Genomic DNA, 14,912 nt, shown 5'->3' with positions numbered 1-14,912 from the left:
ATGTACAAAACAGTATTTTCTAAACACAAGCTTACCTGAATCATACACATAGGGGGTGCCATACCAGGTGGGGGACCCATTCCCCCTGAAGGCATCATGTTTTGTGGTGGGGGACCTGGTGGCATATTTGCTGGTCCCATTCCCATTCTCGGAGAACCTACAGACATAATAAATGAGAAAGGCGTATTTTTTTATTTGCAAATCCTATACACTGATATCTCCTTTTTCAAACCCACTACGGACACTAAAAATTAGGAAGCCTTTTTGCAGCAAAGGTAAATAACAAATTGTTCTTTAATTAACTTTATTTCACAAAACTTATACCATTGGCCTGACTTATATTATTTGCAGCTGTGCAATCATTAATCATGTCCCAAAATTTACAAAGGCATAGAGAACTGGAAAAGTGGCTTTCTGATATACTTCCTTTTGATATATTCTATTTTCTATTTTCCAATTTACTATACACATCATTTCATCTACACCAGTGGTTCCCAACCTGGGGTTCGCGGACCCCCAAGGGGTCCATGAGACGGTTTCAGGGGGTCCGTGGAGGCAAACATTTGTAGTAGCATTAACAACAATACAATATTTTTAAGTTCCCAAAGTTTTTACAATCCTATATGCAAGTGCAAACTGTTAATCAAACCCTTGTATCAGGAAAATTTGTGATTGTTACCATTGTGACATCACAACACACATTAACAATAGAATTCTTTGTGCTTTGTTTTAAGTATTGTACACTAGAAAATTTATCTCTTTTAGTACATTGACTGCTACAGTACAGGACTTTATTGAGATTAAAGGACTGTGAAGGTTGATTAAAATTCTGCCCCCCCCCCCAAAAAAAAAAAACGAAAGTATAATAACGCATAAGGCAGGAAACGAAAAAAGACTAAATTACGTGGTAGAGCTACTAACACTGAGCTTGGGCTGGCCCCCGCCCTGGGAATTTCTGGTAGGTGGCGCAACAGAGCATAGGCGTTTATGGTGCTGTTACAGCAATTTGGGTTTATGGTAAGAATAATTGCTGAGTCAGCACCATAAACGCCTATGCTCTTTTGCGCCACCTACCAGAAGTTCTTAGGGCGGGGGCCAGCCCAAGCTCAGTGTTAGTAGCTCTACCAAATTACGTTGGGGGTCCGCGGACCGATAAAATTTATAAAAGGGGTCCGTGACTACAAAAAGGTTGGGAACCACTGATCTACACATATGATTGTTTTTGCAAACAAAAAGCAATGGGTCCCCACACACATTTTTCTTATTTCCTATATTGTTCTTATTTCTTATAGAACGGAAAAAATACTTTTAATTTAATCTCATGCTTTGTCCAAGGTGAGTTTTAAAACAAAAATGTTCCTAGAAAGCCTTAACAGCACTTATAGACAGACGCTATAAATTAAAATCCCTTTACTACAAAGGTATACACAAGAAATTGTTTTTCATTTAACTTTGTTTCGCAAAACGAGTACCATTGACCTGTAGTGACCTCTCACGGTGCAGACACCGAACAAACATTTAATGACCCTTTAACACCGTTTTTAATCCTTAGTGTTCAACCATACCATTTTGCCTAATTATACATGACTTACGTATTGATTTGTCAAAAAAGAAGCTACGTTATGACAAACAATCATTTTAACTGTGTTTGTAATACCTACAAGTTAACCTTGAGTGACCTGTGGTTATGCGGCGGCCAAGCTGACAATGAGAATTTATGTCCGGGCATCAAGCTGAGCACTCCCGCTCTGCATTAAACCGCCCTAGTCGTAAACCAGTGAGTTACGCTCTTGGGACTTCTTTTTGAGAGTGTAAACAAAAAGGGTCAGAAAAGCTCGTACTGTGCTCGTTTATTCTCTCGGTAAATTGTTTACTGACTTCTGTATATCATTATTCGATTAACTGTTTATTCATTTACTGCCTAATTTTTTTTTCTCTCTTGTTTATGTACATATATCCTTATTTTTCGCCTAATACTACTGCTTTGAAGGGGTGGCTGACACGTTGACCGTACGGTCTTTCGCTGCCCTGCACTTTGCGTTTTTCATGGATATATTTGTTGTAACTTTTTCCTCATTTACGTGCAAATACAAACTACCTACTACCTTTCTGACCTAAAACTGAGACTGAGTATTTCAGGGTTTAAGGGGTTGAAAAATTGGTAAATCCAATACAAAGTTTAAAAAATCATTAGAATACCTTTCATTGCGCCAACCAACACAGCATGAAACTCCTAGATTATGTACTTTAGTCAATACAGCCCCTTAAAAAACGTTTGTGGGGGCTGTGGGTGAAACGCTGGGTCATTTGGGATCAAACTTCAGGAGGATTAACTTTGGACAAATAAATAACATCTGTCCAAATTTGAAAAAGATCAAAGCACTCTTTTAAGACCAAACGCGTATAACAAACCAGAATTAGACAGAAACAAATGTTTTGGGGTTTAAGAGATCAAAATAGGTGAATCCTATTGAAGTAACAAAATTCTTTACAAAACCTTGCATTGCAGCAACCAACAAAGCATGTAACGCCTAGATGATGTACTTTAGTCAGTACAGCTGTTTTCAAAAAATTACATTTTTCGGACCTGTGGGGAAACCGCTGGGACCTGTGGGTCAAACTTCAGAAGAATTAAATTTCCATAACTAAGATCTATGTAAATTTGAAGCACTCTATTTTGACCAAACACGTGACACAAAACAGTTTACACAGAAAAAAATATGGTCAAAAACACCATGGGGACCCTTAACTACCTGCACTTCTGCAGTACAAAAGTAGAACTTTGCAGCGTTTACTGACTATATTTTTTATGTTTAACTAGGGTTTAGAAATGACCCCAACAGTCTATGTTTTTGGCATTACTTTGACAGACAATCCCATGCCTTCTGCTGTCTAACGCTACAACCATTTTTTTATGTTGAAGTCTGAAACCAAACTAATGCAAACAAGACAGTGCAAATCTCATAGTATGAACAGAAATCATGTAACAAACAAATGTCACATGATAATCGCTAAGTATGCCTCCAATACACCACCATCCTTATGGGGTTATACAGCCCCTACTGACTTGACACCGAAGAGTTCTTGGTCATCTTTTGCAACAGGTACAACAACCGATGTAAAGATGTAACGCATGTGTTTACATTTTTACAAATGGTAAAAGCACATTTATATCAGTTCCAATAACCCAATCGGAACCGATACGGATTGGTGGCTGGCCTCACACACGTACCTGTGGCGGTATTAATGTGGTCCAATTATTTTTAGATTGCAAAGGAAAAAATTGTAGAAAGTTAAACTTAACTACTACATGATATGTGATAAACAGTGGTAAAAAGTTTTTGAAGCACAAAGCCCCAAAGCAGAACAACTTTTTTTACAATGAGAAATATGTTTGTCAGCATGGGAAAAAAATACTTTTATGTTCAGTTTGGATACCCTGATTCATGGGAGGTCCAAGCATTCCTTGGGACATTCTTGGTGGTGGTCGCCAACCCATTGGAGGAACCTAAAAATATATTTTTTCAAACTAGAAGGTTTTAAAGAGTTACATTTATTAAAAAAGTGATACAAAATCTGTTTTAAACTACCGACATGATTGTTTTTGCAGACACATGTGTTTATGCGAATTGGATAAAATGATGCGTATTTTTTAATTCCTAACAACAAACTAGAAAGGTGACTTTCCCACATATTTCCATTTCCATATTGTGTACTAGAGATAGACCGATATGGTTTTTTAGGGCCGATACCGATAACCGATTATCGGTAGTCAAGAAGGCCGATAACCGATATTTTGGGCCGATATTTTGTTTACATTTTAGGGAAAAATTTTAGTCTCAGGAACAATCAAATATCTCACTTAACCTTGGCTGTATGCCTTGAAGCACATGTTTATTGGACAATAACTAAAATGTTTTTTCAATGAAAACAACTAGAATAGTGGTTTTCCTATATATTGCCAGTTTATACATACTACATCATATTTAACGATGTATCCCATATACCATTTACTATATTTATAATGGATATATATTTGCCACCTACATTTCATTGGGGCCCTATCTTTTTCCTGGCACTTTATAATATAATTGTTTCTGCAAGCACAATCTAATGGGTCCCCACACATATGCAAATGCGATTTGGTAACAGTGAAAATAGGCCACAATCATTGTTAGATATTTACCAATTTACTATACACATCATTTGAACTACACATATGATTGCTTTTGCAAGCAAAAACGAATGGGTCCCCACACGTGCATTTGTGTGGACTTATGGTAAACTAGAAGGGTGGCTTAGCACATATTGCCCTTGCATATACACTATAACCTATTTTAAAACATTAATATATTTCCTATGCTTATTTTGTATTGGGTCCTATATTAGTCACCGTCTTTTATACCTATAGTCGTTTCTGCAGGCAAAAACTCATGGGTCCCCACACATGCAAAGTTGAAAATAATGCAATTCAAGAGATAACCATGAGAAAGTTGGGTGTTGTAAGGTAAAACACAGTGATCGGCACTGGGCTTAAATAATAATTCTATGTAGAATACAAACTATAAAATTAGATTCACCCCAGATATTGTTTGAAGTATATATGTCCTATTTAACGTTTTACAAAGCTGACCCATTTTAGGGGGCTAGTAGGGTAACTAATTGGGTTTGACACACAAACTAAAAAATATATAAAAACCACAATGACTCAATCAATAGTAGTGCAAAATTTCAGCCCAATCCGCCAATGTTTGAAATTTTGACCACTAGAGGTGTTTTGAGCAACAACTGTTAATGTTTCTGACGTCATAGGGCTGTTAACAAGCCCCTAACTGCCATGGCGCAAAAACAACCACCAAGCAACCCAACGAGCAACATACAACTGGTTGTCCTTGTAACACTATTGCGCCAAAGAAATCTTTCGTTTGTGGTGCCCAGTAACATACAAATAGGTTTTACACTTTAGGGGCTTGTGGGGTAAATGTTAGGACTACAGGGTTGAACACAACAATCGACACCTATAAATGGCATACTATACAAGAAATCCAAATTTCAGCCAATTCTGACACTGTTCAAAAACTCACCCATTTTAGGAGGCTAGCGGGGTAAATACTGGGGTTATCAACAAAAACAAAGTGGGATGCACATCTACATAACTATATCTACCATCTGTTTAAATTTCAGCCAAATCCATCAAACATTTGATGGAAAAACGAGTCGGACAAACTTTGGGAAGAAACAAAAACATAAACAATTTGAGTAAAATCAATATGTGTCCCCTTCAGGGAAGGGGACCCATAACAAACATCCTGGTTATTTTTAGATTCTTAAGAAAAAACTTAACCAACTTCACCCTTAACCCAACTTAAGTTTTGTTTGTATTCTTTTTGCATCATTATTGTCATATAATTACAAAAAACAGTAAATAAGAACAGGAAAAATACTTTCAATTTAATCTCATGCTTTGACCTTGATATTGTCGTTCAAGGTCAGTTTTTAAACACAATTTTCCAAAACTGAAAATGTGCTTGATAACTTAATAAAACGACATAGCATAGCTGCGCAAAAACAGCTGATTTCTAATCACCAACACGACTGTCTCGTAAAACGTCCATCCGGACGTCAAGCTGAGCACTCCCGCTGCATTCACACGCCTTAATCGTAAACAAGTGAATTACTACCTTGAGAGTTGAGACTTCTATCTGACTGACAGTGTACACATATTATGGGCTGTAAAAGTAACTATTCGGCCGATTAAGGCAAATTTTTAAATACTAAATGAATAACCTACTGGAAAAAATTGTTTAATATTTCAGCAAATTAGGGCTTGTATTTCTGGCCTAAAACTTATTATTTTGGGGTTTAAGGGGTAAAAATGGGTGAATCCAATAAAAACTTCCAAATTCTTTAGAATAGCTTACATTGCACCAACCAACAAAGCATGAAACCCTCAGATTATGTACTTGGGTCAGTAGAGCCGTATTTTGTTTTGTTTTGGGGCCTGTGGGTGAACCGTTGGGTCGTTTGGGGTCAAACTTCAGGAGGATCAAATTCGGAACAATAACTAACATCTGTGCAAATTTGAATAAGTTTAAAGCACTCTTTCTTGACCAAACGCATTTAACAAACCAGCGTTAGACAGAAACGAATATTTTGAGGTTTAAGGGGTAAAAATGGGTAAATCTTTTTTTAAGGTACAAAATTCTTTGAAATACCTTATATTGCACCAAACAACAATGCATATAACTCCTTAATGAAGTACTTTAGCAAGTATAGCCGTTTTAAAAATTTCACGTTTTGGGGGGCTGTGGGTGAACCGAGGGATAAAAAAGGGGTCAAAATTCACATGGACCCTCTTTAGACCAATATATATAATGTCTGTAAATTTGAAAAAGTTTGAACCATTCTTTCTTGACCAAAACGTGGGAACAAATCCGCGTTACACGGAAAAAAATAAAAAAAATAAGAAAAAACTAGAAGAGTGGCTTTCTGATATACTTCCATTTTATATATTCTATACAATATTTACCAATTTACTATATACACATCATTTGATCTACACATCTGATTGTTTTTGTAAACAAAAACAAATGGGTCCCCACACGCGCGTTTGTGCGGATTTACAGTAAACAAATGTTGCGGTGATTTTTAGAATCTTAAGGACAAATTTTTAGAAAGCATTAACCCAACAATAAAAAAAATTGTTCGTATTCTTTTTGCACTAATATTGTCATGTAATTACAAAAACATTAAAAAAACGTAACAAAGACTTAAATCTAATCTCTTGCTTTGACCCAGATATAGTCCTCCAAGGTCGGGTTTTGAACACAATTTTTTTTAGAAAGCTGTAACAGTTGTGTTACAGACACTTTAAATTAAAAAGCAATTTGCTACAAGTGTATACATAACAAATTGTTTTTCATTTAACTTTGTTTCGCAAAACGATTACCATTGACCTGTAGTAACCTCTCAGGGTGCACACGCCAAACGACTGTTTGACCTTTTGACACCGTTTTCAATAGCACGCCGTCATTCGTGTTCAACAATACTGTTAAGCCTAATTTATACATGCCTTGAGTATTGACTCCTAAATTGATTGTCAAAAAAAAAACGCTACGTTATGATACATGACTTAAGTACTGATTCTTGAATTGATTTGTCAAAAATAAAGAAGATACGTTATGACGAAAAATTCGTAACGGTGTTGTAATGCCTACAAGTTGACCTTTAGTGACCCATGGTTATGAGACAGCAAAGCTGACAACGAGAATTTAAAGATCATTTATCGCGGCGTTCGAAAAAGTTAAGTTTATTATTAAATTTCATATTTATGTTGATCAACGATGTTTTGCCTGACATAAACGAAATTGAAGTACGTTTATCGAGTTCGAATTACGTCTTACGTGTAAAACCTGCGCCAAAACTGAAAATGCGCGTGATAACTTAATAAAACGACACAGCATTGCTGCACACAAAAAAATGATTACTAATCACCGAAACGACTGTCCAATAAAACGTCTGTCCAGACGTCAAGCTGAGCACTCCCGCTCTGCCGCCTTAATCGTAAACCAGTGAATACCTCCCTTGGGACTTATATCTGACTGATAGCGTACACATATTATGAGTTGTAAAGGTAACTGGCAAAATTTTAAATACTAAACGAATATCCTGCTTAAACAATTGTTAACTTTTTCAAATATTTCTGCACCATAGGGCATGTATTTCTGCCTTAAAACTAAAACCGTTTCTTTCGGGGTTTAAATGGTAAAAAATGGGTGAATCCGAAAATAAGATACAAAATTCTTTAAAAAACTTTACATTGCACCAAACAACAAAGCATGAAACTCCTAGATGCTGTACTTTAGTCAGTACAGCCGTTTCAAAAAATTTACGTTTTGGGGGCCTGTGGGTGAACCGCTGGGTCAATCGGGGTGGGTCAAACTTCAGGAGGATCAAATTTGGATTATTAACTAACATCTCTGTAAATTTGAATAAATTTGGAGCACTCTTTCTTGACCAAACGCGTCTCACAAGCCAGCGTTAGACAGAAAAAAGAAAAAAAAAATACGGACAAAAACAATATGTGTCCCCTTCAGGGAAGGGGACCCATAAAAATATATATGTAGAAAAAAACAATAAAAAAAACAAAACGAATATGGTAACAGGTAACCCAAAGTCAGCAACAAAGTGTCATTAATTAGTATTCCCAATTAAGCAAGGGCAAATTATGGTGCAAGAAGCACAATTGCTCAGCTTGCTGTCCTATGAGACAGCTTCTTTTACTTTCATACATCTCAGAAACTTCGCTGAAGACACGCTCACTTGGGACTGATGATGGTGGTATGCAAAGAAATTTTCTTGCTTGGTTGGCAAGAAGCTTAAAACGTTCTTTATTTTGTTTCCACCACTGCAGTGGGTCACCTACGTGTTTGTTGATCACAGGCTCTTTAAGATATCAAAATTCTTTAGAATACCTTACACTGCACCAACCAACAAAGCATAGATCATGTACTTCAGTCAGTACAGCTGTTCTAAAAAAAATACGTTTTGGGGGTCTGTGAGTGAACTGCTGGGTCATTTGGGGTATAGAGCTACACCTAACCTTTCAGTAATGTATTTATTCATTTTTTTGCTGACAAATTTATACAGTTTTGCACACAAATCCATTATTTTGACATAAAACAGTTGTTACTTAAAACATCAGGTTGCATATCACTTGCTATGTAAGTTAGTGCAAAATTAGGACACTAGTAATTTTTTGTGAACAATAAGTTTTGTCTTAAATTGTTTCGTCATAAACATAACAAAAATGATTATGCAATCACCAATTAAAATGTTTCCAGATAGTTACTACAAGTGCAAGAAGTGCATTGAAAGCGGGGGCGTATCCAGAAATTTGTAAAGGGGGGGGGTCCAACAATTTTTTTGGGGGGAAATCCCTAATGACGTCATTATGACGTCACATGTCGTTCAAAACGACGCGTTATGCGGCAAAGCACTTTTTCCAAAATTGGCGGTTTCTCTACCCATCTAATTGACAGGAAGAACAGGTAATTTTAGCGAAAGCTTTGTAGTTTTCTGATTTCACCGCTGCTATCTAGCTTACTCAGCCAAACTGCAACTGCAAAATAAGCGTTACTGTCAGGTAATCAAAATCGTTGCTTAAAAAACAGGGTCCAATTTCTAAAGAACTAAATCTCTTGCTGAAGCGGTAATCCTACTGTTAAGTTGCGCAAAGTCACAAATGCACTAAAGGTGGTAACTGCAGAAGGCATAAATTGTGCCTGGCAAGTAACAAATTACCCTAATAACATAATTCGATTTACATTGATCTAATGTTTTTGACAAACTATTACGTGTTTGGCGGATCAAAGCAACACAACATTACACGTTTTTAACACTTTTACATTGTTCAAATGCAAAAACAGTTTGATATGTTGCACTTAGTGCAGTTACCACTTAGCAAGAAACTGCTACCAGCGTCCTAGCCGGAACGTAACTTTCCGATTGTTAGCGCATAAACCTCCTTATTAAACCCTTGTTACGTCACAATTGGCGATTAGATAACAAGCGAATACAAGAGTTTGAAGGCTCGCATCTTTGAGATAACGACTCCCTGTTATCACGCAGTGTCAAATGGAACGATTTTGGCCTATTTAATTTACGCACAACTTTTTGAAAAGGGGGGGGGGGGTCCGTTCTTCCGGATTGAAAGAGGCTGATATCATTAACTGCTACACCAAATAGACAATGTTTGAATAGAATTGTGATGCTCTGATTGGGTAAATTAGACCTAATCTATTTTAAGTTTGTGCAACAATTTGACTTGACACATTTAGACATTAGATAGATGCAATGGGGCTACATTAAAGACTGCCAATGCCAATATCTTACAACTTTTTATAATTTTAATTGGTCTGTAATACATACGCCTGGATGTCCAGGTCCAAATGGAGGCCTCATTCTGTGTGAAAATCCCTGACAACCTGAATCACAGAGGATATATTAAAACACAGGAAATTACGCTATTTTCCAACAGAAATGCCCTATACCGTATTCAGTTAATAACTAAACTAATAAAAAGAATAAGTGTGTCCATCACTGATGTAACGGGATTTACTGCACTTATTAAAACAATACGGTGCATCTAAAATATACAGGATCGCTTGGATCGCTTGGTGCACCTGTTTATCACTTGATGCACCTTTATATCCTTTGGTGCACCTTGATATTACTTGGTGCATCTTAATATAGCATGGTACACATGTATATCGCTTGGTTCACCCTTATATCGCATGATGCACCTTTATGTTGCTTGGTGCACGTTTATTCCACTTGGTGCACCTTTATTTTGGCCGGTGCAACTTGATATCGCTAGATGCAACTTTTGTTTTGCTTGGTGCACCTGTATAATGCTACGCGCACTTTTACCTGGCGATATAAAGGTACGCCAAGTGATATAAATGTGCACCAAGCGATAAAAGGTTGAACCAAGCGATATAAATGTGCAGTGTGCACCAAGCGATATAAATGTGAACCAAGTGTTATAAAGGTGTGCCAAGCGGTGTTAATAATGCACCAAGCGATCCTGTATATTTTAGATGCACCCAAAACAATAAGCTATTTTACAATAGAAATAGTGTTTTTTGATAAAATCACTCTAATTCCAACCAGTCTGATTAACAAGCTATTTAAACAACAAAAATTGTAAAAAGTAAACCATTTAACAAACCGTCATTATTGGTATTTCCGATTCCAAAAGTGCTTGGCCCTCGGACATGGTTAGGTCGTACAGGTCTTTGTTGACGAGATGACATTGTCTTTCCACTTACACAAAAAAACGCAAGCTTTCATTCACCTGCACTTGGTTGGTAAACACAAGATACAAATGCTTTTAGTATTCAATCCCAAAACTGCCTTTCAAAAAGGGTTGACTGAATCACTGAATGCCTGACTGGGCGGGCTAGCCTAGCCTGGAAAAATTTAGGGGTATGACTAAAAGCCTGACTGGGCTGACTTTGGCGGCAGTGTTTCACAATATATTTTCGGACTGACTCTAACACTGACCCCAACCTAACCCTAACCTGACCCTAACCGGGCTCCTCTAAAATACGCAATCTACGCAATCTACGCAATCTATACGCAATCTACTAACAAAATCTAACTAAGATGTTGACGGTTAGGGCTATTAGGGTCAGGGTGAGGGTTTGTGATACAAATAACTTTATTATTTAATTTCAGATGCCTTTCAGATCTAATTTTCTCACCAGTGTTAACATGCGGTACCATACAGTGTTTAGTACCACTTTCAACACATATTAAGCCCAAACTGGACATCTAAAACTAAAATATAGTGTTATTTTTATTATAAACCCTTACCCAGACCCTAAAAGCCCTAACCGTCAACATTTTTAAAAGTTGCATACGTTTTGTAAGTAGATTGCGTAGATTGCGTATTTTAGAGGAGCCCACCCTAACCCCAACCCTAACCGCAAACCAATTCTCAATCACCCAAGTCAGGACTTCTGTGTTGCAGTCAGGGCTTTCCCAATCGTCGAAAATCGGAAATATATTTTGTGAAACACTGCCGTCTAAGTCAGGCCGGTCAGCCCAGTCAGGCTTTTAGTCGACCCCAAAATTTAGGCCTTTCACGTGTAATCCGCGCAATAAAATGTTGCCCGCGCAACTGAGCTCAGCTTCAATAGGTGATTCCTATAAATATTCAGCAAAATTTTATATTTATGTTGCACAATCAAGCTCTAGTAGTCGTCACAAGCCTTTTATTTCGCGAATAATCCACGCAAATCAGTCAAGCGCATCGGAACTTACCGATCGTCACGCTTAAAATAACAATTCGCTAACGTAGTCGTTAAAAGTACATTTTATCGGTATTTTTCGGACGTACCGTATTTATTCGATTGTACGGTGGCCCATAGATACTACATACATCTATGGGTGTAGTAGTATCTATGGGTGGCCCACAAGTGCAATTCAACATTTTTTTGGCGTACATTTATTTTTCAGTGCAAACATTTATTATTCGGTGCAAACATTTATTTTTCAGTGCAAACATTTATTTTTCAGTGCAAACATTTTTATTTCAGTGCAAACATTTATTTTTCAGTGCAAACATTTTTTTTTCAGTGCAAACATTTTATTTCAGTGCAAACATTTTTTTTTCGATGCAAACATTTTTTTTTCGATGCAAACATTTATTTTTCAGTGCAAACATTTTTATTTCAGTGCAAACATTTTTTTTTCAGTGCAAAAATGTTTTTTTGTTGCAACCTTTTTTTGAGCAAACATTTATGGCTTCATCACCTAGGACTTACACGGCGTGTCAAAAATTGAAAAATGACATGGTAGGCATTGTGCAGCCTACAGTCGGAGCTGAGGATGTAATCAGACCTTGTCCGGGCCAAGTGTGCTAAGCGATGGCTTAGTGCGGTGGTTCTCAACCTTTCATAGATCGTGCCCCCCTTCAAGTAACCTTAAGGACCTGTGCCCCCAATAAGTAACCCCTTAGGACCCAGTGACCCCTGCACAAAAAAAACGCAGATAAAAAACTTACTTAAATTAAAGTCCAGGATTTATAGGGGTAGTAATAAATTTCTATAAAACAGACAAACGGCATAAATATTAAGACATGGGCCATGCGTACCTTAACAAGTACAGTGCTCACGTTTTACATATTGCTATGGCCATGAAATTAGGTAAAAAGCCGAATCCTAAAAATAGGTAACGGCAAATCAACTTTTTAGTTCCAGAATCGTTAAAGTTTATTGTTGAAGAAAAATCACATCAAATCAAGTAGGTATGGTACTTGGTGGCCCCAATGTGCCACGAAGACCGAGTGACAATTTGTCGATTAATTTAAAAATACGAATGAACATCCATATGTAATAAATCCAAAGTCAAGACATTTGTAACATATCCTTAATTTTGTGCATTACGAAAGAAAGGGGTTACGCCACGAAGGAAAACTTACTTAATGTCTCTTGGCGAATGTTTCTAGTGAACCGACACGCGTGGTCCAGAGGGCCCCGGTTGAGAATCACTAACGTAGTTCATTGAACAGGGGCTAAGTCTAAGCTGGTTAAGTCTGGACTTAGCGAGCTAAACAAGGTCAACTAATGGCTTAACAAATTTAACACGGGCTAAGTATGGAGAGATTGGGGGCGGGCTAAGCTGGCTGTGAGAGCGAAGCGGGAGTACAGTTTCAGGCGTAACCGGGAGGAAGAAGGCTCAATAAAGCCATATGCAGCAATGGTTTCTAAAGGACTACTTTCTAATAGGGCACACATAAAATCGATTTTAATTTATCTGAATTTTCGGGACTTGAATTAAATATGTGTCGGTTTACCTACTTCACTTTGACAATGTAGAATTCAAGCAGTGTGCTAATTCTACCTTTCAGCCTCTTGACTGGCAGAATAAGATAGCCGGTTTCAGATGCACTTTATTTTCAGTGATTTAAAACGGATTTTTGACCACCTTAATCAAATAGAATCAAAACGTCACAATTACAAACAGTCCAAACAATTTACCTTATATAACATAAAATTATCCACCTCAGCAAAGTTTAATACAACACCACAGATTTAGATACTGCTGAAACAATGACTGGGCTCCACGTGCAGAGACAAAAAACCGAGAAAGCAGGACGCACATAAAGTTGGCAGTTATGTCGTCACAATGAACGTATAGGTCACGGGTTACAACGGCGGGAAAAGTTCTTGCTATTGGGGAGCGTTACTGTCCGTTACATACCGGCCCCTAAATAACGAACGTGGAAACGAAGTTATTTACACAAAACGACATAAGGACAGAAACGAAACACAACAAAGTTACGCTGCCTCAAGTAAGCACAACTTGCGAATATCGCGCGTATATACAGCCCTCGCAGTGCGAACGCGAACACTTCTGACAGCTCCTATACCATCAGGGTACACCTCTTCGACAATGCCCTTTGGCCAGGCACCCCGCGGATTCATTTCGTCCACGACCAAAACCAGGTCACCAACCCCAAAGTTTTTAGTTGGACGTACCCATTTCTGGCGCAGCTGAAGTATTGGCAGGTAGTCGCGAAGCCACCTCTTCCAAAACGTATCTGCCAGCCACTGGACTGTACGCCACGATCTCCGGTAGCCGTCGGCAGTCGCAAACTTGTCCGGAGGAAGAGAACAGTCCAATTTTCCTATCATTAACATGTTGGGAGTCAGTGCTCGCAGATCCCGAACATCATCACTAAGGGCAGCTATCGGTCGGTTGTTGAGAATGCGCTCAACTTCTGCGAGCAACGTACACAACGACTCGTCGGTAAGCGAAGCATTGCCAACGATTGCTTGTAAAATTCGGCGAATAGAGCGGATGACGCGCTCCCAGACACCACCTTGGTGGCTTGCAATCGGGGGATTAAAGTGCCAGTTTGTCCCTCTTTGACGCAGATGGCTATGAATAGCAGTTTGATTCCATTTTGCCATGCCTTCACGAAGTTCACGTTCGGCACCTACGAAATTGGCGCCGTTGTCACTAAAAACATCAGAAGCAGATCCTCTTCTGCTGGAGAACCTGCGAAACGCATTAATGAAAGAAGAGGTGTCCAGCGAATGAGCCACCTCAATGTGTACAGCCCTGGTACACATGCAGGTGAATACACAACCATAACGTTTGACTTGACTCCTTCCTATCTTTACCAGAAAAGGTCCCATGTAATCAACTCCCACACTGGTGAATGGTGGGTTACCAGGAGTAATTCGTTCCTTAGGTAAAGCACCCATGATCTGTGATCCGGCCTTGGCGTGGCGTAGTTTACAACCTTTGCATCGGCGAACCACACGCCGCACAGCTGAGTGCCCTTTAACTATCCAATACTTCTCGCGCACAGACGCGAGCACGTGTAACGTTCCACA

The 14,912-nt window shown here is 38.3% G+C and overlaps 1 protein-coding gene and 1 pseudogene across 2 annotated transcripts in view; both read right to left on the bottom strand.

Moving 5' to 3' along the window:
* LOC145214282 (pre-mRNA-processing factor 40 homolog B-like) overlaps positions 1 to 10,981 on the bottom strand; it is a 58,546-nt pseudogene extending 47,565 nt beyond the window's left edge. Inside the window, exons 1-4 of the transcript XR_013857015.1 lie at positions 10,733 to 10,981; positions 9,931 to 9,986; positions 3,439 to 3,508; positions 36 to 157 (exon numbers count right to left, since the gene is read on the bottom strand). The product of XR_013857015.1 is annotated as a pre-mRNA-processing factor 40 homolog B-like (transcript). The remainder of the gene's footprint in view (positions 1 to 35; positions 158 to 3,438; positions 3,509 to 9,930; positions 9,987 to 10,732) is intronic.
* A 2,866-nt stretch (positions 10,982 to 13,847) lies between these two features.
* On the bottom strand, positions 13,848 to 14,780 carry LOC145213096 (uncharacterized). The gene has a single exon (XM_080081334.1). It carries the CDS (start codon positions 14,778 to 14,780, stop codon positions 13,848 to 13,850), a length of 933 nt encoding a protein of 310 aa, XP_079937460.1.
* Between the last annotated feature and the right edge of the window lie 132 nt (positions 14,781 to 14,912).

The sequence above is a fragment of the Phallusia mammillata genome, chromosome 2, assembly GCF_965637545.1.
Source record: "Phallusia mammillata chromosome 2, kaPhaMamm4.hap1.1, whole genome shotgun sequence".
Classification (NCBI taxonomy): Eukaryota; Metazoa; Chordata; class Ascidiacea; order Phlebobranchia; family Ascidiidae; genus Phallusia; species Phallusia mammillata.
The sequence above is the reverse complement of the archived record's forward strand: the minus strand, read 5'-3'. Positions and strand labels throughout refer to the sequence as shown.